A 24991-nucleotide genomic window follows, 5' to 3' on the forward strand; every position below is an offset into this window, starting at 1 on the left:
GCACAAAGCTTTAAGATCACTGTGGAAGCGGTATCCTAAAAAAATAATCTGAGCCTTTAAATTCGCTCTCAATCTACGTGTAAAGCCAAAATGCAACTCAGACAGAGCATACTATACTTCCTCATCTGATTTATATGTACCATAAATGTCTGTGCTTATTTTCTTTTAATTATATATTTTCTTTTACAACCTAAACTACAAGATGACACCCTCAAAACTATGAAGACCTTTTTGCTTTACTACAAGTAGATATTAGGCAAAGTTATTTTTTGATCATGTATTCTGGTACATGACATCATATCTTTGCACCACTATAGCAACCAGGGATGTCATCATTCCAATATCAGATGCTGTCTTGGGTGGGGGCCTGCTTTCTGTTGTTTCACACAATTAAAGCGAGCTTTGTTTCCAGAGTTTTAGCTGAAGATTGTCATACAGTCATTAACAACAGACACTGAATTGGATTAAACTCCCCTGAGAAAACTGAAGAAGATTCCCTGGCTATGTGCACAAGAGATCCCGTGAGCTGAGGATGGAAGATTCGGCTCCAGCTCTGGGCGACCTCAGCTCACCGTTGGATGAAGTCATTTCTCAGCTGGGAAAACACAACCTGAGCTGTATCCATTTTCACTCTGCAGTAACAAAAGGGAATAAACTCCTGATTTCATTTAGCATGCTAAGCGGCTGTGGCACGCACACCTCAAGACTCTCAGTTTCACAGTGACTTTAAGCACTGGAAAAATGTTCTTTTAAGAAAAATTGTGTGGCAATTCCCACAATCCCTTTCTCCTCCTAGGGAATAAAGTAGTGTAATGGCCATGCAAATTGTAGCCGGCACCTTGCATTGACCTAATAAAGGGAACACAGATCTTGAAAGCTAGTCAAAAATACATTAATCTAATTCAATAATAAAAAGGTACCACCTACAAGTTGTTTATCATCTTTAATCCTCTTAAAGAAGTATTTGGTGTGGAGCAATGGCGCTATCTGGCGGTAAACTATGCTAATTACAACTAGAAACATTTCTGGATTCGTTTTCTGTTACCGTGTTTGATTCTTCTTTGTGACTGAAAGGATATACTGTGCCATCTGGTGGACAAAGACAGTAGCACAGCCTGTAATGTGCACTTGTGCAAAGAACAGGTAAATGTCCAATTTTCTGGCAACAGGCACTAAAAAAAGCAAAATATTTGTATTGGGTTTGTGGGGTTTTTGCTGCCCCAGCAAATACCGTGTTGATGTTTCTACAGTAGCAATATGAGATTACAACTCAATGCAATATGCTTACAATATTCTGACGTCTCCCACAAAATAATCACCACACAATTTTGAGTATTCCCCCACGCTCGATCAATTTTGCAATTGTGCCCATGCAATTTTTACCACTCTACAAAGATTAAAAGTTGCATGGCATAACATACCAGGTGTCAATCAATAAGGACCGTTTAACCTTAAATGCCCAGCTGCACAAAAAAAAGCCACAAAATGGACAAGTTATTTTCCTGTGCAGTTTTCAACAGCACAAGTGTTCTCAGAGGCTTAAACGTGGCACTAAGCAAACTCCCCCCAATCCCACAAAAACAAGTGCGCCTACCAGCCTGACTCTTCATTCCAAAGTCTGCCACTCTTCTCCAAAGGAGACATTAAAGGAGGTACTGGCAAGTACTGTAAAGAGCTTGGAGGATCTTAAAAGGTTTCAGAAATGCCTCACTGGATAGAATTTCCTTCACTGGTAGCAAAACTCAAGAGCCAGCTTCCATGCACTCGAGGATCACGTGTCATGTATACGTGCACACATGTTTCACACGGACATGCCTGTTCACACAAGTCACTCACACACAATCATGCTCATGCTTGCATCTCACATAGACAAGTCCCACACACCTCAAGTGACACACTCAGAAACCTCTCCTGTAGTACCGCTCGCAGGCCACGTGCACGAAAATGTTCACAACCGCACGCAAACTCGTGCCGGGTCCCTCATGACCTTAGGGTCTCATTTTTCACAACATGACTTACCAGACTAACCAGCTCAGGGAGTCAACATCCTCCCCCATCACCTCACAGGCCATGGAGGGCTTCCTAAGATGCCCACCCTGGGGAGGAAGCAAGATCCCCCCCAGCTAGAACCAGCAGCATACACCACAAATCGTAAGACTATATCAAGTCTCCAATCTGTGCATGCTGCTGAACCCTTTCCACATCTCAAATGGGTGCATGCCACTGGTCCCGTCTTTCGTGTCCAGGCCGGGGCGTATCAGTGCGTCCCCCTTCCACAGTCTGGGCAGAGATGTACTTTTGCTGCTCTCTCACATCTCAGGTGGGCATATATATGGTACATATCTGATCCTAAATCTCACCACGAGGGTTTACACTACTGCCCACTTTCCACATCCTGCAGGCATACGTACCAGTATGTATTCTTCTGTGTGCTTTCAGGTGGGAGCTCTTTGTGTAAACCTTATTGCAGCCGTCAAAATCACATTGGTGGACGCGTCTTTTCTTTGTGTCAGGAGACTCGGCCCGCGGCATCCGCATTAGATCTGACCTGAGGAACGGCACAAAAAAAGACAGCACATCAGGAGGCATCACGCACGGGGAAAGCTCTCATAGGTCAGGAGGGGACGGAAGCCAGCTCAGCGGCTCGGTAGCTATGCCGAGTGTATGCTAGAAGGGAGATCTGGATTTGATCGCCAAGCTCACCGTCAGCTTCGCAGGGCTGGGGGGGGGGATGCTGCAGAGGCAGCGCTGAGAGGCCCGATCATCACACAGCAGTGACACCTAGCGCCCAGACTCAGGGTGCATATGCCAAGGCTCGTCACTGCAATGCAGTAGAAAGGGCCAGAGGAGGTCAAAGGGGCCATAAGGCGCTACTGCATGGTGCATATTTGTACCAAGTGACATGACAAAATAGAACATAATGAAAAACAGTATGAGATATAGTACAGCTGAGATTAACTGAGATCATCAGTAGCTGCTCCTTCCTCACCCACTACTACATGGATGACCGATTCCTTGGAAGTAGGGAAGTGCTCCCCTAACTCTTCTACCCCCTTCTATCCCCTTACTCCCCCCAACCCCTGCCCACAGGTGGCCCCACTTCCCTATTCCCTCACCCGCAAGCAACTGTGCCCTCCTATCCTACCCTCGCCCCCTCCTCTCCCAATCCGCTCTCCTATGGGATGGCTGCAGACACTCACTCTCTTGGCACCTCCAAGAAGGACGTGGAGCAGCTCTCTATGACGCTGTCATCGCTGTCACTGTTTATCTCCACTGGAGACATGGAGTTAGGATCGATTTTCACTGGAAAGAGAGCAATGAAAATACATCACACGTGAACTCAAGACAGCACCTCCAGGAACCAGGAAGCTCCCGCAAAACACAAAAAGAACTTCAGGCAGCTCGGCTCTGTAATGAAGGAGAGAAAAAGAGAGAGCGAGACACAGAGAGAGAGAGGAGGGAAGGCAGGGAGAGAGACAGCAAGGGGGAAAAAGCAGCAGAGACGGTGATAAAAGCGAACATGACAAAAAAAAAAGGAAAGGCAGAGAAACCGAGCTAGGAGAAGCGACAGCAAGAAAGAGCAAGTGCTGGCAGAGACATGGAGACCGGGCTTGTCATGGGATTTCCCCACAAGCCTGTTCTGCTCTCGAGTCTCCCGTCACCTCCTTTTTTCCGAGCACTTAAATGATGTGGCCTGATTGGGACATTCTTCCATGTTGAAACAACCTGACTTCTCTCAAACTGCCGCATGGAGGATGCCATATTTACCAGACGAGGTACTGAAGCGGGCAGAATTTCGCAATGTCCGCCCTGCATGTACAAATGGTCAACTTCTGTGCCCAAGGCGGACTTTGTGAACTTTTAAGTAAAATCAAAAGTTAATAATTTGCTGCGATGCAAATTCATGTAAAGCAGCTCATGAGCTATGCTCGCAGCACTAAGCTACACCTTTACAGGTCATGTTTTCAAGAGAAAAAAAAAAAAGGTAACCACCATATTAAGGTGTAGTAATCTTTTTTGCAAAGTTTTCCGTAGGAGACTTTGGCACAGAGGCTTCCTACCGGACTTATCTGCGTACACATCGCCCGGTAGAAAACATCTGTGCGGAAAATCATGACATCTACATAAAATTCAGCACACTTAAGACTGAAGAGACATTTGGTTTGGCTTATTTCTGAGCCATGGAGGTAGCCACTCTGAACTCTGCAGCCCAGTGCCCTATGCACACGCCAGACATGGACTGGACATGAGCCTGCTGCCTACCTTGAAATACTTGGGATACAGCAGGTGCTCGCAGACACTTTACTTGGCAATTGGAATCATAAATATTCTGCTGCCGCAGTCTGCTTGACCTCTCATTCCTGAGGAGTAATGAAATACTTGAACACTCCGTCAGTCATTCTTGCCATTATGAATCTAACTAAATTAGGAGGTCATTTACTATCCTGCAGAGGTGGGGAAAATACTGCGAGGGCTTCCGTCATTTTTCCAAAATGGTGCTGCCCAGCCTTTGACCCTATCATATGAAGGTGCAAAGGCCAGGCGGCGCCATCTTGGCTTTAGTGCTCCAGGCACCACTAGACCACCAGGGCCCTACTACATTACTAGGCATGGTGGTGGTGGTGGTGGGGGGGGGGGGGGGGGGGGGACGGGACTTTTTTTTACATTTATTTTTCCTCTCTTGTTCCACTTTTGGGCCCCCTCTAGAGGCTCCTGGGAGAGGAAGAAGGAAGAGTGAGTGGGAGGTCTCTCAAGACCCCCCCAGGAGGATCCCGCACACTTGACGGGGCCTATAAACAGCAGCCCCGGTGCATTAGGATGCATGTTAGCATCCCGATGCTCCAGGGTAAGGTTAGCTACAACTGCGGCGTTATAATTAACTTTTCAGAAAATAACGCGGCTTGTGTTTTCTGAGGAAAGCCAGGTTATTTTATTTACATAAAATTATATATTGATGAGCTGCTCTGCATGCATTTGCAAAGCTGAAGCATGCAAAGCAGCTCATTAACATACATGCAATATTTGGTGGAAAATATTGCAGGATATTGCTATGGTAAATGCTTACTGTGGCCTAGTAAATGATCCTCTCAGATTAGTAGCATTCATCATCAAAAACTCCTCCCCCTCCCCAAGAAGACATCACACTGATACATGTCAAGGACTTTTGAAACTGGGGGCATGCAGCGATGTTTTAAGTATTTAGAAGTTCCCAACAGGTTCCACCACATCATCAGGGGCAGGCTGAGCCCGTCCTGGTTCTATTCCCATTACATCTAAAAGATTGTGCTTCAGGGCTACAAAGTTGACAGATGCAATAGTGCAAAACTAGAGCTCGCTCATCCTGATTCTTTGAACCTTACTGCATCAATTCCTGCCTGCGGAAGCTCCTGTGGGAGAAGCTACCTTTACTATTCACTAGCAGGCAGGCATTCGTATTCAGTTTCTCTTTTCTTCATGGAGCTTCCACAAGATAGCATAGAAGTAGGAACTTAAAGGGGTGCAATTCCTCTTCAAATAAACTGTTTCAGCAACCAGCAGCCAAGCTCCAGCAGCAGTGCTGGCTTCCTAGCTTAACTTTGCTTAGTCTGAATGACCATGCTGGCTGGGGGGCGAGAGTAAAAATGGTGCTAGAAGTCATCATTGTCCATCAAGAGAAACAAGAAAGTGAAAGTTGGGCATCTGTGTGAATTTTCCAGCACTTTTTAACATGACCTTGAGATTTATTTACTTTATTTGTATTCCGGCTTTCAGGCACTTGTAAGCGGATTACATTCAGTTATTCTAGGTATTTCTCTGTCCCAGAAGGTTTACAATCTAAATTTTGTACCTGTGGCAATAGGGGAAGTGACTTGCCCAACGTAAGAAGCAGCAGCATTGGGATTTGAACCTTGGCTTCCCTGGTTTGCAGCCTGCTGCTCTAATCACTGGGCTACCCCTCAATTTCTTCAAAATGTTCAGGTTGGAGATCATTTTCGACATAATGAATTCCCAGCCCATGGCTGTCTCTGCCCATATTTGAACCTGATTCAGCCCACTCGAAGAAGAGATATCGTGTTTTTCCCGCTAGGTGTTAAAAACTGCTAAAACCAGCCTTGTAGAAGTAACAGGTCTGTGTTGTTTAAACTTGGAACTTAAAACTGTATTTTCTCACTACTGAAACAATTTTGGAGTTGCCATTTAAGCAACAACAAAATCCTTTTTAAACAAGAAAAAGTAAAAAAGCGGTCTTTTCAATGCTCAGACCAACAAATGTTTAAAAATCCAAGCTTATAAAGGCAAGATTTCTACCCAACTACTTTGTATTTAAACTCATTTTATTTTTTGGTGGGTTAACACGGGCCTCCCTTTCTACTTACTTATTTTCAAATAGTTTGGGTGCTTGGATGGCCTTAGTTATAAAGAAGTACCCCAAGAACCGCCAAAAACAACATCCATGCTCTACTTCAATCAAATGCATGAGCCTGCAGCTAATCTGTGAACATTTCTCTTCAAACACTGCTGTTGAAGAGAAATGTTGTTAAACTTCCCCTCACGTTGCCCAGTACTGGCCATTCTGAAGCAGGAGAGGAAACACGCACACTCAAAACTCAGTTTACTGCCCAACCAGCCAGACAAAATGTTTTTTGACCCAAGTGTGTGTCTTCCAATGCCTGATCTTGAGAAGGGTGCCCTGCACAGTCCACCTTATTTGGAAAGCAAGAAACCATTTTCAAGGTGAGATACTTCAAAAGCTTCTTCAATAGAGCACTGGCCCAGAATTTTGAAACCAAGAGTTACTTTAATTGGTTTATTCTAAACCCTATTATTTTATTGAAGACAATGATACAGGGAAAAAGGAATTTGAAGAAGTGCGGCCCCATGATGAAAGGATTGCAGCCTTCCAGAGAAGGGCGACCAAAATAGTGTGGGGTCTGTACCAGAAGATTTATGAGGAGAGGCTGAAGGACCTGAATATGTCTGTATATAAAAACCTACAAACAAACAAATACATACATACATACATACCCTGGAGGGGAGGAAGTGCAGGAGAGATATTACACAGACTTTCAGATATCTGAAACATTTTAATCGTGCATGAACTTCTAATCTTTCCCGCTGGAAAGGGGGTCAAGAAATGAAACTCCAGGGAGGACGACTCAGAACCAATGTCAGGAAATATTTCTTCACGGAGAGGGTGGTGAATGCCTGGAATGCTCTTCCAGAGGAGGTGGTGAAGACGAAAACAGTGAAGGAATTCAAAGGGGCATGGGATAAACACTGTGGATCCCTAAAGGCTAGAAGATGGAAATAAAGGAAGGAGCGCATGGGGGTAACTTGCTGGTGTGACGGTTGCTACCCTTAACCAATAACCCTTGTTCCTGTTAATGCAGCTCCATCATTGCTCTCTGCTTCAACGGCAGTGGGAAAAGGGAAATTGGATTCAGACAGCAACCAATTAAGGCCCCCGACTTTTATGGTTTGTGGAACAAATAAACATGGGGGTACCTTGCTCATGTGGCTTTTACTACCCTTAAATCGCTAAGCCTGATACTTCTGATGCAGCTCCAACATTGTTCTCTGCTTCCACGGCAAGGGTTAGTTAAGGGAATTAGAATCAAACAGCATCCAATGAGGGTCCTGACTTATGGTCTGGGAAACTGATAAGCATGGGGGTAACCTGCACAGTGTAGCAGATACTGCATAAGCTTGCTGGGCAGACTGGTTGGCTTTTTCTGCCACCATAACTATGTTACTATGTATAACCATGAAGGGCCATTTTTGCATTCCTGTGATTCTAAGTTAACTGGTTGGTATTTAGCCAATCTGTCTTTTTTTGTGTGTGGTTAGGCCAGCTTCTGGCACAATTTCTAAACCACCTGCAGTATGAAAGCTGGCAATATGATATTTAAGCCTTAAGGGAGGGGAAGAAGTGCAAAGACATATAGGGAGAGAGATGGGGGTAGAGAGGAAGAATAGCTGAGACATGCAAGGGAAATGGAAGACACAGGAAAAGAGCAGATTCTCCCTCTCTTTTTTTTTTTTTTTTTTAAAGGTAGATTGATGGTAGGAAAACATTTGCATGTGATGATTTCATCCCTGTTCCCCTCCCCCACAGACTTAGCAATCCTGCACAACTGCAATGCTGTAATTGCATTGCACTGCATCTACATGCTTTTTTGCTTTTTTTTTTTTAAATGTTGTAATACAAAAGCAAGTTTGCTCACCATAAACAGTGTTCTCCAGATACAGCAGGACAAATTAGCCATGACACATGGGTGGCATCATCAGATGGTGCTGAACAAATCCTTCTCTCTCAGCTCATAAAGCTTTTGCTCCACTGAGCATGTGCAGGATATCCCTCGCAGGCATTGCCTCATAAGTGCATCAGTCGATTTTAGAGCTAAAATTTGTTAGTCACTTCTCCAGGGAGGTGGGCAGGTATCTAGCATAGCTAGTTCATCTTGCTGTTTATGGAGAACACCTTTTATGGTAAGCAAACTTGTTCTCTCCAGCAACAAGCAGGGCTGAATTAGCCATGACATGTGGGCTGCAAAGGAGCATTTAATGAATAAGCAACTTGGACCCACTGTGAAGAGTATACTACTGGGTGAACAGGCTACACAAAACTATTTGTCAAAATTTACTGTCACTTTTTGATATATTATCCAAACAGAAATCAACATGAAAGTGTGCACTGACGACCAAGTTGCAGTTTTGCAAATATCTGCAAAATGAACTACCTTGGGATGAGCCAATCATATATCCTCGGGTCTCACTTGATGAGCCTTAATAGAATCATAATTGATAATTGTACGCCCATTCCCATATCTTTATTGTCTCTTGGCAGCGAGACCATGACCATGACTCCTTGTTTTGTTAACAAAAACATGGCAACTTTATTGTTGCTATGAATGAGAATGCCCTTCCTCTTGTGGAGATGTATGAAAATAGTTAGGAAATATCTGAATGCTTGCAGTTCTAGAAGATTGGTCTCAAACTGTCTTTCTGCTAATGACCAAATCCCTTGAGTGTGGAAGGGACCCACATGAACTCCCCATCCCCCTGGTGGCAGCATCTATTGCTAAATGTCACCTGAGGAAGTAGATTGAGGGGAGCCCCGTCTTGAAGGATACAGGGGTCTAGACACCATTTAAACTCTTGCTACATTTCCTGCAAGACATTATCTGAGGTAGTCAAGGGCCGAGTTATCACATCCCATTGAGAGCAAAGGCCCCACTGTAGGAGACATATGCGGAGGCGGGTTAGAGATACTACATTAACTGCCACCACCATATGGCCTGAAACAACCAGTATTTTCTTGGCTGTTGGATTAGACAAAAGATAAAGAACTGGAGACTGTTCACTTGATCTGTTGGAAAAAAACACTTTTTCTCGTTCTAATGAATTTGATTTCTGAGACAGAATTAGGGTTGAATTTTTTAAATTTACTAGGAACCCCAATGACTGTAGGAGTTGAACGAACTTCTGTAGGGAAATCAGCCTTCCCTCTTGGGAAGTTGCAGTCGCTAGCCAGTAGTCCAGTTAAGGGGAGCACAGATGCTCTGATGATGAAATTGTGCTGCTAGTACAGCTAGGTACTTGGTAAAGATACTTGGAGCTACTGAGAGGCCAAAAGAGTACTCTGTGCTGATAGTGAGAGGATTCCATCACAAAATGCAGAAAGTGCCAATGGAAAGGATGAATGGGTATGTGAGCGTAGGTGCTCTTCAGATCCATGGCACACATCCATGCCCCTGCCTGGATGCAGGGAAGAAACATGCGGAGGGAGCTCATTTTGAATTACTCCTGGAGTAGATTCTTGCTCATACTTTTTAAATCCAGGATAGATCTCAGTCCCCCAGTTTTCTTGGGAATAAGGAAATAGTGGGAGAAGGACTCCAGGCCATGTTGTCCAGGTGGGACTGGTTGTAGTGCCCGCTGAGAGAAGAGTCTCCAACTCCAGGTGCTGTGCTGAGTGAGACTGATCCAGATTGAAGGCAGAGCAATGAAGAAGCATGGGAAGTTGGGAGAAATGCAAGCAGCAACCAGACTCTACAATCTTGAAAACCCAGCGGTCTTTGATAATCTTGTGCCATTCCTCCAGATACAGAAATTCTCTCCACTACTGGAAAGGATGAGTGCCAGGTTTGGAAGCAGGTCAAAACTTGGTCCAGGTTTAGGCTGGATCTATTATGTCGTTTTCGGATGATGTCGTTCATGCTGCCAACTCAGAGCCAGAAGTTGCTGCTGAAGCAGAGGTGGAACTTGGTGCCGCTGGAATTTCTGGAAGGGGAGTCTCTGGATATACGACAGTTTAAACATAGTAGACATTAATAGATTAATATCTATTATTAATGTTAATAGATTAATATCTAATTAATCTAATGTTAATAGATTAATATCTAATTCATATCTAATATTAATATTTAATTAATATTAATGTTAATAGATATTAACGTTAATAGAAGATTCTGATGCCGTGTTCCTGCCGAAGCAGTCCACGCTACGTGGACTGCCGAAGCAAGTAGCGTGGACTTGCTTCGGCAGTCCACGCTACTTGCAACTACGCTCCGAGTCAGCAAGGGGAATTCTTCTCTACTGCTCGGCCTTTTCAAACTTACCAGGAGTACCCGCTCCTCGGGGTCTCCACTCTCTCTATTCTTGATTTCAGATAGGATCTGGTACTCGCTCCTCGAGGGCCTACGTTCCTGAAGACTCAGAAGACTCCTACAGCCTGGAGGCAATTGCAGACGTGAACACAGTGAGTCCTATTACAGACAGGAACCAGTACTCGCTCCACGAGGGCCATTGTTCCTCATCGCTAAGGCTCCCTTCAGTCTAAGATGTTATCGCAGGTACGGAGATCGTGAGTTACCATTGCAGATTACGGATAGGAATCGGTACTCACTCCACGAGGGCCCATGTTTCTAATTCCTCTCTCATGCTCTCTTCTTCCTAAGTAGATATCGCATACCTATATCTTATGGATTATTATTACAGATTAACAGATGGGAACCGGCACTCGCTCCATGAGGGCCTATGTTCCTAGATCTCTCCTAGCCTCTCTTCTATTCCAGAAGCCATCCCATACACAGTTATTGTGAGTTCTATTTCAGACTGCTTACAAGAACCAGTACTCGCCTGCGGCTCCTGTTCCTGAATACTGAAGACTCTGTTGCATATAGAAGTCACTACAGGGATCTACTATTGTGAGTGTATCATCTATCATTGGTTACACCCAGCATACCCTGTCTACTCACTACCTATAATCACTCCTTACAGTTCAACAACTCAGAGATCGTGGTTCCAGTATCAGAGGGACTTCAGCCCTGCCGGGCATATCAGCTCACTACTGCCACCTCTGGTGGTTCTACTTCCAGTCTAATAAAGAACTATCTGTGTTTGTCTCAATATTCCAGCCTAGCCGGTGGTCCCTCTCAGGATCTCCACTTGAGGGCGCTGACAACTGCCATCGGCCCAGGGATTCACTATTTCTACTAAGTGTTATTCCTACACTAATAAGAGCGGTATCAACATCTACCACTCTGTGGGAGCCAACCCACATCAGACCATCACTTCTCTCTCTGCGGAAGCTGATCCATATCAGATAGCTATCTCCCCATGGGAATCATACAGGTTGCTGGTTCATCTTCTACAGGAACAAGGCATAACAGTTGCTACTCCTTCCCTCTGGAAGAGCAGAGCACTAACAGATTGCTACTACTTAGTAAGATCCATACACAGTGCTACTTTGCTCCCTGGCGGGGTGATCATTTATAGCTTGTTAACTCCTCCTTCTACGGAAGTATCCAGCCTTGAAAAGATTCCACCCAAGAAAAAGCAACCAGGTCCAGACCAAGCCCAGAAGGAACTGGAGTTGGTCCCACAGAACTGCCCTCTCCAGCGGAGGAACCAATCAAGGGAGACCAAGATCTGGCATCCACTCCCGTCAAGGCCGTGACCAACCCATCATCAGAATGAGAAGAGCCAGGCTTAGCAAAATCTGAGGAGGACAACTCTCCCTTAGCGTCTGAGTAGCGCCGACACAAGTTAGAAAACAGGTCAGGCTGAGAAGCCCTAATATGACAGGCAACACAAACAGGAAGACGCTTAGGCTTCTTGCTTACCAGTGCCATCGCTGTGGTAAATGTGCGTCAGAACAGCTCACGCTCAAAAATGAAATGTGCCTAAAAATAAGTGCCTAGAAGGAAGCGTGGCAAGGCACACGCACAGCCTGTGCGCCAAGCACGTAAAAGGTTTGTGTGCATAAAAAGCACGCCCAAAACCCAAGCGCACAACGTGTACACAGAGCGGACACACTGCGCACACCGACGGCCTATAGAGGGCAGCAGAACAAGCATAAGAGCGCACAAAAATGGCTGCCATGTCCTTCCATGCAGCATGCAAGAAAAAATCCTATGTGCGGAGCCTAGCCCACTGGGGGCCGCTCAACCCGCCAGGCTGCCCAGTTCCCTAACGCCAATGGGAGCAGGAACGAAATGTCGGCACGGCGTGCCAAGGAAAGAGACTGGAGGAAGTCCTGAAACCCCTCTGTCTCTGATTCAGGTAAAACTTTCTCTTTTTTTTTTTTTTAAACCTTATCTGAGCTCAGTGCTTACTGGCTGAGTACAGATACCCTCTCCCCCCTCTCCTGCTGTGGGGGGAGAGGGTATCTGCTGTCACCGCTATGCTTAGCCTCCTGCCTTTCAGCTGAACTAGCAGCTAAGACCATGCGGGGAAACCCAGCTACTGTACCAAGGCAGACCTCTGAGGGACCATGGAAATCGCCTCAGGAATTCTCAACTGGGGGAGGGACCTTTAGGTATCACCGCAGGAGAGCGGAGCATTCTTTTCCTGAATTTGTAATTTCAAATTTCTTTCAAAAACTCAAAGCAATCCCTATAGGGAGATGTACGTCCACCATCTGCTGGAGACTGAGAATTCTGGCAGGCTGGGGCCACTGCAGGGTTATATATACTGTGACGTCAGCTTGTTCCGTCTCCATCTGCTGGCAGGGGAGCATAAACCCACTGGTCTAAGTCCATCTGTCTACACACTAGGAAACTGAAAATTACCCAGGTTAAGGGCAGGTGGTTTAATTATCGATGAGTTTCTACTCAGCCAAATGATTTCAGCCTTTTTAGGGTTTAAAGTTAAAGTTACAAAAGATCTTATTGTATTACTTTCATATAGGTAGACAGTATTGAAACAACCACTTCTCTAAGCTCGTCTCCAAAGACATGAAATCATTTTATTTTCTCTGTTATATCTGCGGACTCTGCCCATTACTAGACTCATGATCTTAAATTGATCACACGTGATTATTTCCAGACTGGATTATTGTAACTCACTACTTCTCTGTTTACCACGGCATCAACTTAAGCAACTTTAAGTTGTTCAAAACATAGCAGCAAAGATTATTCATGGCTTATATAGGTCAAACCAAGTCACCTCAGTTTTAGTCTCTCTATTGGCTACCTGTATTGCATCAAATCAAATTCAAAATTCTCTGAATTTCCATGCTATTCATTCTGAGTTCCCTCTATCTTGCTAAGCTTCTGATCCCATATTCTCCTTCTCGCACTCTGCGTTCTTCTCAGAAAGCTGTCTCCCACCTCCCCCCTCCCACACACCTTCTTTGGAATTTAGCCATCTAAGGACATTGGAGCCGAAGTGGAATAATTGAAATTTAAAAAAGTAGTAAGATCTTGGCTATTCACATAAGCCTTTGAATGTTAACATCTTGGAGATGGCTTTGTTTCAGACCAGAATCATTTATTGTATTATTGTACTGTGTTCTGTAAATTTGTCTTACTTAGAAATGTTTCACAGCGTGTACAGATAGTATTCTTAGTTTTTGTCTTTTATTATGCATGTTTTAATTTGTGAACTACTTGGTTAATTTATTTTACAGGCGGAATATAAAGTTTAATCATAATAAGCAGCTCCCAGACATCTGCTAACTTATCGTGGACATCTCAAACTGCTGGCTCTCAGTCAAGCCATTTGGCGTGCTCTGATGGAAGCTGATGAGGAGTGGGCCACATAAACCAAATGAATAAGATGGTGATTACATTCTTCCATATCTAGGAGCAGCTACAGATATGCAGAACCACTATCCCCTGGAGGAAGAAGGCTTTCAATTTTTGAATGTGGTCATGTAAGTATTGAACCATGTAAGGTTGCCTAGGAGCCTGGTGTCTTTTGCTGGTTTTGTTTGCAAATATTCTTGTTTTTGTTGCTCTCTTTACAGCAGACTCCACTACAACTGATTGTTGAGGCAATTGGATTACTCCATAACCTGGACTATTTGAGGTCTAATTTCCTAGCTTCTGCAGCACAGAAAATCTGATTCTCCCACATTCTCATTTATAAGTCTTGCAGGATGGCATAAATAGTGACTGCTGGTTCTGCCGGTGTATAGAGGATCTGGAAAAGACCAAAGAATTCTGTGCAAGGATCTTTGTCCTTTTGAAAATGTCTAAGCACGTTTCCCAACTTGTCCAGAAATCTGGGGTAAAACAAGTTCTCTGGAGGCTCAGGTAAGCGGTCAGTGGGTATTCCCCTCACAACCTCCTCAGATCCTAGAGGGGAACAAACACTAATATCCAGGTCTACAACAATGAAGTAAGTGACTGAGGAGGGGACCCTTGCTGACTCAGAGGGGTGCATCTCTGGTGCTCATACTCTGGCTGGATTCCGCTGCAGGAGAATATTAAGGACTTAAAAAAAAAAAAAAATCTTCTCCAGCTATGCCACTTGATCTATTGGCAGATGTGCCTCTGGCCAGGTGTTGGACGTGGAACATCTTGTTTAAAAACCAATAAGAAATATTCTTGCACATCCTCTTGACTTTGTCAAATGTGACCAGGGGCTGGTTAGAAACTAACTCAATGCACAATAAAGCTCTGGAATTTGTTGCCAGAGGATGTGGCTAGTGCTGTTAGTGTAGCTGAGTTTATAAAAGGTTTGGATAAGTTCTTGGAGAAGTCCATTAACTGCTATTAATCAAGTTTTCTTAGGGAATAGCCACTGCTATTAATTGCATCAGTAGCATGGATCTTCTTGGTGTTTGGGTACTTGCCAGGTACTTGTGACCTGGTTTGGCCTCTGTTGGAAACAGGATGCTGGGCTTGATGGACCCTTGGTCTGACCCAGTATAGCAATTTCTTATGTTCTTATGTAAGAGCAACAAGTTGCAAATGGGTTCTGGCATGTCTGAATGCAGGCCTTGATTCAGTAACCTTGGAGTCAATGCTCTAGAAATTGGTAGCGGATGGGGGGGTAAGTGAAGTGTATTCCCCCTTCTGCCCCTGACCAAGTTCCCAAATGCATGGAAGAAACTGATATAGTGGACAGTTGAGTCAATGATGTAGTAGCTTGCTCTGATGCATGAGACATTAAGGGAGGAAGCACTAAAGATATCTAGGCTTGATGCATTGAGTGCTCCAGGGTTCAATAAATCAATAGTGCCAGGGCTCAATATGCCAATGAATGGTACATTGGCTGAATTGACGGCACCAAGACTTGATGCTTTTTTGGCACCAGTTGCACCTCCAGTTCAGAGTGATGCTTCTTTTTAAAAGGGTCCAAGGTTTGCGCTCTCTTATTTGCTCTCCTTGAGCATCCAGCCTGCTCCAGCGAGGAGGGAGTCTTTCCCAAGGAGCTCCTGCTCAACTCTGTACCCAGGGAGTAAGATCAGGCTCCACTCTGGGAGGAGGACCAGCTGCGCCTCTTCGGAAACTCACAAAGATCCTCTCCTTTCCATGCCTTGGCCTTTTGGGAGCGTGGAGACATTAGACCACAATGGTAGCAATTTGCCTGGTCATGGTTTGGGGTCCTAGACTGAGGTAACAGATGTCATGCTCATCTGTAATTGACATTTTCCTTTCACAAATACAGACCTAGTTTTGTCTTTTTTTTTTTTTTTATATAGCACTTAAAATTGCTGTTTGGGGGGATGCAAAGGCAGCAAGGCAACATAGCACAAGAAAAACTTTAAAAGAATGACTACATCAAGAAATTAATCAAGAGAAAACCATGAGAAAGGGTACAGGTCCATGCTGATGTTCAGATGAAAAAAGAACGAGGGAGCTCATGAGACAATTCTTGCATGTCAGTAGAGCAAAAGCTCCATGAGCTAAGAGAGAAGGGACAGCTTGTCGCCATTGGATGTCATGGCCAATTCAACCCTGCTTAATGGAGAACCTTTACTTACACTAAACTTTTCTACAGGATGAACCTAATCAGGTCTAATTATCTATAAATGAAGGCAATATGATTTCATATCTAACAGCCGATAAACTTTCTGAAGGGAAAGAAGAGGCGGAGGTCTATCCCAAGCACTTTTGTGTTTGGTGTCCTATCCACATAAAATTCTCAGGAGATCTCAGGGGGACATGAAGGTTCCGATAGGGATGGGTTGATGTCTTTTGTCTCAGATCTACACATACGTCCCAGAAAAAAAAAAGACTCCACTAGTTCTGGTTGGAACTTCTTGTATTTATTGTTGTATGGACTCTGCTTTTAAGCATCATTCACTTTTTTGATAACCAAAAATGTACCCCTGGTATTCCAAGTCACCTACAAGACTTTATCCTTCCTCCAAAGAGATAGGGTGCAACACTCACAGACCCAGGGCTCAGTACTTGAACATGGCAGCCTATTGGTTGCCTACAGTGGTTGTGTGTAAGTCACAGAACTTATTACTGGTCCATGTAGCTGTCTATTCATCTGCCTACTAAAACAGCAAGGTAGAGAAAGGAGCAGGCATAGTACAAAAAATACATTTGAAACTTCTATGTACTCCAAAAAGGAGTACACTTTTCCAAACCTATGCAAAATACAAAATCTACTGGAACTCAGGGTCATGGTACCAATATTGGTGGGATTTCATCTCCCTTCGGTTGAAAACTTTAGTTTAGCTAACTTTGAAGAGGTAATTTCAAGTGCTGATAGCCCAGCTCCATCATCCCTGGATTGTTATAACTGAGATAGGTGTTTGGTGTAGCAAGAGGAAAAATGCAGAATTCACATTTTGGTCCCGAATGCCTCCCCCTCTCTCTGGGCTGTGCTGACCTAGTCTCTGCTATCCTGTGGGCTCTTTGACCTCTGCACTGCAGCATTTTGTAAAAAATCGACACCATCTAAATCATTTGGCTCAGCTGTAGCTGTAAACACAATTGCTATCTAATGTCAATCCTTAAATGTTATCAAGCCCTCCTACACAATTTCCACATGGAAGAGAAAAATAAGGAAGCTGAGAGCCTGCACTGATGTTAGTAATGTTGGCATGGAGGTTCTTTCATGTATCAAAAAAACAAAAAACTTTCATACTACAAATCTCACACCATTTATTCTCTGCGTTACTCACTTGGTTCCTGCACAGTGTGGGATTTTTCCCCAACTTTATAACCTTGGCAACTGTCAGATAATGGAGGATGCGTACAATCTAGCATCATTCATCGTCCCTGGTATTTCCTACTGTTGACTTATTTTATTCTCCGCCTTTACATTTTAGTAACAAAGCTGTTCTCCGAGCTCAGTCAGTTAGACACCAGAAGAATGCTCCCTCTCTTCGCCCGTCTCTAACCAGTGCAAACCCCCTCATTTATAAACAGGATGACACTGTTCTCATCAAAAACCTTGGTCTTCCTGCTTCTGCAGAAGTCTATTTTCACCATACTGCATGATGAAAGCTATAGGAGATGAAGCTGAACAAACAGAACTGCACGATATAGTTTGGGGACTGAACCCCCTTGCCCTCCTTTGAAAATTATGATGATATTTGTGATTTTACTTAAGTTTACTACGTTTAGCCAAGTATTTGAAACACAGAAACTTAGATTACAACAGCAGATGAGGACCACCCAGTCTGCCCAGTTTCCTTTCTGTCGCAATGCCTCAGACCCTAGTCAGTCTCTTAGCATTTGCTTCACTTCTTTGCCACTGTTTGCCCCGGGCTTTCTTGAATTGTTAGTCTTTGCCTCCACCACCTTCCCTGGAAAGCCAGGTCATGCATCCACCACCCTTTCCACAAAGAAAACATTTTCTACCCCTTTGAAGCCTCATCTTATGACCTCTTTTTTTTTTTTACAGCTTCCTTTCCACTAAAAAAAAAGGTTCACTTCCTGCATAATAGAATGCTAGGGATTATTAGGAAAGGAATGGAGAATAGAACAGAGAATATCATAATGCCTCTGTATCGCTCCATGGTGTGACCTCATCTTGAGTATTTTGTGCAGTTCTGGTCACTACATCTCAAAAAGATATAGCAGAATTAGAAAAGGTACAGAGAAGGGCAACCAAATGTTAAAGGGGATGGAATGATTCCCCTATGAGAAAAGGCTAAAGAGGTTAGGACTCTTCAGCTTGGAGAAGAGATCGCTGAGGGGAGATATGATAGAGGTCTATAAAATGAGTGGAATGGGTAAACATGAATCAGTTGTTTACTCTTTCAAAAAGTACAAATATTAGGAGACATTCAATTAAGTTACTAGGAGATACATTTAAGACAAACAGAAGAAAATGTTTTTTTTACTCAACACATAATTAAACTCTGGAATTCATTGCTGGAGGATGTGGTGAAAGCTGTTGGTGTAGCTGGGTTTAAAAAAAAAGATTTTGTGAAGTTTCTGGAAGAAAAGTCCATAAACCATTATTAAAGGTGAACATAAGGAAATCCACTGCTTATACTTGGGATAAACATCTTGGAATCTATTGTCCTTTTGGGATCCTACCAAGTATTTGAGACCTGGATTCGCCATTGTTAGAAGCAGGATACTGGGCTTGATGGACCTTTGGACTGACCCAGTATAGCAAAAGTATGTTATCTCTATCATATTTCTCCTCTCCCCTGGGACATACATATTTAGTGCTTTAAGTCTCTTCTCACAAGGCTTTTGGTGCTGCCTCCGCACTGTTCTGTTAGCCTTTCTCTGGACTGCCTCTACTCTATATCCTTTTAGAGGTATGATCTTCAGAATAGATCACAATGCTACAGGTGAGGTCTCACTCAAAACTTGCAAAGAACCATTGCCACCATCTTTTTTCTAGTGCATGGTTCCCAAACCTGTCCTTGGGGACCCAGAGCTGGTTAGATTTTCAGGATACCCAAAATGGACTACCCCTTTCACCTCATCCCATGATCCCTCATTCTAGAGCCTCCTTTCTGTTGAAAAAGGCTCACCTCCTATGCATGGAAACCTTGAAGTTATTTAAATGTCTCTATCATATCTCCCCTATCTTGTCTCTCCTCTAGGATATACATGTTTATATCCTTTTGGAGCTGTGGTTTACAGAATTCTACACAATATTCCAAATGAGGTCTCACCAGGGACCTACACAGAAGCAATATCACCTCTCTTTTTCTGTTAACCATTCCTCTCACTATGCAGCCAAGCATTCTTCTGGCTTTTGCTGTTGCCTTATCCACTTGTTTGGCCAGCTTAACCATCAAATATAATCACCCCAAATCCCTCTCTTCTTTCATACTTAGAATTTCACCCCCTATATTGTACCTCTACCATGGGTTTTTTCATCCTACATGCATAACTATTTTTCATATTAAATCTTAGCTGCTAGATCCTAGACCACTTCTCAAGCTCTCTCTAGATTCCTCATATTTTCCACACCTTCTTGACTGTCTACCCTGTTGCAGATTTTGGTGTCCATCAGCAAAAAGACAAACCATTCCTGACAATCCTTCCGCTCAAGAAAATGTTGAAAAGAACCAGTCCAAGGACAGATCCCTGCAGTATACCACCAGCCCTCCCACAGTAAACATCAAATAGAACTATCCGTTAAGCAATTTCACTTATTCCTCATCAGCTTCTACATATTGCACCCCTTCACCTCCTAAGTCATGCCATGCGGCCCGTCCTCCTATCATTAACATAATCAAAAAAGTCTTGTGCTTCTCCTCTCCCGTTTAGCGTATCCGCTAAAATCCTGGATCGGCGCGCGCAAGGCTGCCGATTTCGTGTAGCCGGCGCGTGCCGAGCCGCGCAGCCTACCTCCGTTCCCTCCGAGGCCGCTCCGAAATCGGAGCGGCCTCGGAGGGAATTCCCTTTCGCCCTCCCCTCACCTTCCCCTATCTAACCCACCCCCCGGCCCTATCTAGACCCCCCCTACCTTTGTTGGGGGATTTACGCCTCCCGGAGGGAGAAGTAAATCCCCGCGTGCCAGCGGGCCACTAGCGCGCCGAGACGCGACCTGGGGGCAGTTCCGGAGGGCGCTGCCACGCCCCCGGGCCGAAACCACGCCCCCGAAACGCCGCGCCGATCGGCCCCGCCCCCGAGAAAAACCCCGGGACTTACGCGAGTCCCGGGGCTCTGCGCGCGCCGGTAGGACTATTGAACATCGGCGCACCGGCGCGTAGGGCCCTGCTTGCATAAATCCAGGCGGATTTACGGAGCAGGGCTCTTAAAATCCGCCCCAATGTGTACACAGAGCAGACACACTGCGCACACTGACGGCCTATAGAGGGCAGCAGAACAAGCATAAGAGCGCACAAAAATGGCTGCCATGTCCTTCCATGCAGCATGCAAGAAAAAATCCTATGTGCGGAGCCTAGCCCACTGGGGGCCGCTCAACCCGCCAGGCTGCCCAGTTCCCTAACGCCAATGGGAGCAGGAACGAATGTTGGCACGGCGTGCCAAGGAAAGAGACTGGAGGAAGTCCTGAAACCCCTCTGTCTCTGATTCAGGTAAAACTTTCTCTTTTTTTTTTTTTTTAAACCTTACCTGAGCTCAGTGCTTACTGGCTGAGTACAGAGACAGTCTCCTGCTGTGGGGTGAGAGGGTATCTGCTGTCACCGCTACGCTTAGCCTCCTGCACCCACTGCCTTTCAGCTGAACTAGCAGCTAAGACCATGCGGGGAAACCCATCTACTGGACCAAGGCAGACCTCTGAGGGACCATGGAAATCGCCTCAGGAATTCTGAACTGGGGGAGGGACCTTTAGGTATCACCGCAGGAGAGTGGAGCATTCTGCCTCTAGATCCGGGACTTTATTTTCACTATTATGAGCATTAGTGTAAACCGCTTTCCAAAATGTTGTACATTTTCCCCCCATTTCTATTCAAATATTTAATATTTTACTTACCTTAGTGTTCTATTCACCCATCTCTGATGATCCTACTTTAAAATTCTAATTGGTAGATTTGCCAATCTGTATTGGAAGAGACTGGGTCTCTTCTTCAACATCTCACCCCATCTCTTCTCAACAGTCCTTGAAACACCATCCTATGGGCCAGGAAGCCGAAAACATTTTCAACACCATCTATGAAGCCATTCATCTCCAGAATGTGAGCTTCCCTGCCTGGGCTTTTACCCTTGACTGGGAGGATGGAAGAAAATACCACCTGTATACCTATTTGCTTTACTTTCTTTCCCAGAACCATGAAACCACTTTTGATATGATCTGTGCGATACCTAGCAGTGTCATTCATACCAGCATTGATGAGCAGCATCGGATAGTAGTCAGTAGGCGTGAGGATTTTTTGGTAATCTCTCTAATGTTTTGGATTTGGCAACCAGCAGACAGCACACTTCCTGGGACAACACGTCTGCTCAGCAGATGGAGGTCTCCATGCCCCTCAGAAGCAAGTCACCAACAACCACTAATTTCTGCATCCTAGGCATAATGGTTGTCGATTCCCCAGCTTTGAGGGTTGGCAAGTTTTGTTTCTCTCTCATCCTCTTCTGCTTCCAGAGCTGAATACCAGTTCTTCATCTTCAGGGAAATTGGTGAGGATATAAGGTCTAATGGCTGTAGTAATATGGGTCCAGCTATCAACTTATGGTCCAGGTTCACTTTTCCCTCCAAGTCTTCCATCTTTGACAACTCGATAAGAAATTCATCAATGTAGTCCTCATTTTCCCACATACTTCTCAGTCTCGCCACCTCTTCTATGAGGCCTGCTACCTGTTTCCTGATGGAGTCAATCTGCAGACATCCATCATTCATATGGAATTGGTTCTTCACTGTGGATCAGGACATCGTACTTCCACAACAAAAGTGTAAAGCATATTGTATAGGTCAGTGAAATTAATGCCTACTTTAATGCATTTTGATTTGCATTTTTTAAGACAGTATGTGAAAAATGTACAGGAGTATGAAGACTATTACAACAGAACAGTGTTTCCCACCCACCCTTCAGCCGTTGGGAGCTTCTGGTACCTGTTGAAAGAAACGAGAAAGCCCTACCAATTCTGAACTTTCAGAAAGGCAGACCCACAGCTAATGTGTATTCCATCACTGCAACACTCGCTAGCCATCTTTGCTTTTTTCCCCCCACTAACATTAGTAAAAACCTTTCTACAGAAGCCCTTTTCTGGTCAGCAGACATTGGCATAGATTTAGTTTTTGAACAAACTGCCATGCAAGGCGGAGTAGAATCCATACAAGTATTAATGATACTAGCACAGGACCATGTTAAGTTGGGCACTTGATAGCTGTGTATAACCCCATTTTTTTCCATAGTACTATCTGCGTGCCAAACAGATTCTAGGTAATAATCCAGGAAGTGTAAACCAAAGAGTTAGACATATTCTGGAAACCAAGCTTGGAGAGCTTGCTGATTATTCATAAGATGCTACTACAAGCAGGGCAGTGAACCAGTAGAAACAGGATACAGTCACATGTTCTGTACTAGATATAAGATCCTCAACTTCTGTGCATTTGTCATTCTATAGAATTTATAAATGACATGACGCCTCTCAGTTTGAATTGGCTTATGAATATAATCTTAGATTCTGAGGAATGGAGCTCCTTAGTATGATTCCGTTTAGTAAGCTGATGGACTTGAATGTTGTCAGGTATCAATAGGACACACCCCCTATTGAGAAACACATGCAAAAGGTGGTGGTTGCTGTTACATGTTACCTTCTCACGTTTTTGAGTTGTTTTACATTGTGAGAGTGAGTGCTTCTTGATCTTTCCTCAAAGAACAGTGGCTTTGCAGAAATGGTTTTGCAGAAAGATTACGATTCGCACAGCAGGTACATATGATTTTTATCCTTTTCTTTGGCTAATAAAATTTAGTCTCGTTACAAGGTGCCACACTGATAGCATAGCAAACTGAAGCCCTTCACTTATCCATAATACAAGTCGTATCCAGGTAGAAGGGCCTGCTACCCCTACAAGTCTCTGCCAAAGTGCCCAGAAGATGAAAGCCATGGGTAGGTCTTCCTCAATTCTTAGGAAATCTCAGCAGAGAGACTTCCAACAAGGATGCCCAAATAGAGCTACCTGAGATGGTGGTTTTAATAATGTGGACCCTTGCCCACTGGGAACTAATCTGGTTTACAGGTAGTAATTTAAAAATTATTTTACCTTATTACATCATGGAGAGAACATGATGTTTGTGCATAAAAACTGGGCCCCTAAAAAGTAGCTCACACAGAACATGTCCTCTTTTGCACCTACAACTTAGGTGCATAAATCTTATTTTCTGAACATAACGTGCATGTAGTGCCCTGTAACAGTCTTCACACTCCTGTACATTTTTCACATTATGTCTAAAAAATAAAAACCTAAATGCATTAAAGTAGGAGTTAATTTCACTGATCTACACAATATGCTCTACACTTTTTGTTCTGAAAAAACAATTACAGAAAATTACTTTTGGAATACTTCTATAAAAATAAAAAACCCACAGTCTTGATTGCATGAGTTCACATCCTTTGTAATAGCAAATCCAAATTAGCTCCAGTTCCAAAACGTGCCTTAACAAGGTCCATAACAAGTTAAATAGACCCCATCTGTGTCCAATCGCACTAGCTGAGCTGTTGTGAAATTCCTACATGAAAAATCGAACTCTTTTGCATGAAGCAAAGCCAAACAAGGAGCTGCCGAGAGAACTCCGGGCTAACTTTATTCAAAGGTACAGATTAGGGGAGGGATATTAAGACAAATTTTATGTGCTTTAATATCCCTTGGGTACTTATAGAAACATAGAAACATAGAAACATAGAAATGACGGCAGAAGAAGACCAAACGGCCCATCCAGTCTGCCCAGCAAGCTTCACATTTTTTTCTCATACTTATCTGTTTCTCTTAGCTCTTTGGTTCTATTTCCCTTCCACCCCCACCATTAATGTAGAGAGCAGTGATGGAGCTGCAACCATGTAAAATATCAAGCTTGATTAGTTAGGGGTAGTAGGGGTAGTAACCGCCGCAATAAGCAAGCTACACCCATGTTTATTTGTTTTACCCAGACTGTGTTATTCAGCCCTTATTGGTTGTTTTTCTTCTCCCCTGCCGTTGAAGCAGGGAGCTATGCTGGATATGCGTGTAGTATCAGTTTTTCTTCTCCCCTGCCGTTGAAGTAGAGAGCTATGCTGGATATGCGTGAAGTATCAGTTTTTCTTCTCCCCTGCGGTTGAAGCAGGATATGCATTGAAAGTGAAGTATCAGGCTTATTTGGTTTGGGGTAGTAACCGCCGTAACAAGCCAGCTACTCCCCGCTTTGTGAGTGCGAATCCTTTTTTCTTCTCCCCTGCCGTTGAAGCAGAGAGCTATGCTGGATATGCGTGAAGTATCAGTTTTTCTTCTCCCCTGCCGTTGAAGCAGAGAGCTATGCGTGAAGTATCAGTTTTTCTTCTCCCCTGCCGTTGAAGCAGAGAGCTATGCTGGATATGTATTGAAAGTGAAGTATCAGGCTTATTTGGTTTGGGGTAGTAACCGCCGTAACAAGCCAGCTACTCCCCACTTTGTGAGTGCGAATCCTTTTTTTCCACATTTCCTCTTGCTGTTGTAGCTTAGAGTGATGTTGGAGTCACAGTAACCATGTGTATGTTTATTGAATAAGGGTATTATCTCCAGGCAGTAGCCGTCATTCTGGCGAGCCACCCACTCTTTATTGACGGCCTCTTGATTTTATGGATCCACAGTGTTTATCCCACGCCCCTTTGAAGTCCTTCACAGTTCTGGTCTTCACCACTTCCTTCGGAAGGGGCATTCCAGGCATCCACCACCCTCTCCGTGAAGAAATACTTCCTGACATTGG

At 44.2% G+C, this 24991-nt stretch overlaps 1 protein-coding gene across 4 annotated transcripts in view; it reads right to left on the bottom strand.

The window, feature by feature from the left end:
- KLF8 (Kruppel like factor 8) overlaps nucleotides 1-24991 on the bottom strand; it is a 305491-nt gene that overhangs the window by 16718 nt on the left and 263782 nt on the right. For all 4 annotated transcript variants that reach the window (XM_029607457.1, XM_029607458.1, XM_029607459.1 and 1 more), the window contains 2 exons: nucleotides 3201-3303; nucleotides 2412-2548 (listed from right to left, as the gene is read on the bottom strand). In XM_029607457.1, the coding sequence (XP_029463317.1) occupies nucleotides 2412-2548; nucleotides 3201-3303 (240 nt within the window). The remainder of the gene's footprint in view (nucleotides 1-2411; nucleotides 2549-3200; nucleotides 3304-24991) is intronic.

The sequence above is a fragment of the Rhinatrema bivittatum genome, chromosome 6 (genome assembly GCF_901001135.1).
Source record: "Rhinatrema bivittatum chromosome 6, aRhiBiv1.1, whole genome shotgun sequence".
Lineage (NCBI taxonomy): Eukaryota > Metazoa > Chordata > Amphibia > Gymnophiona > Rhinatrematidae > Rhinatrema > Rhinatrema bivittatum.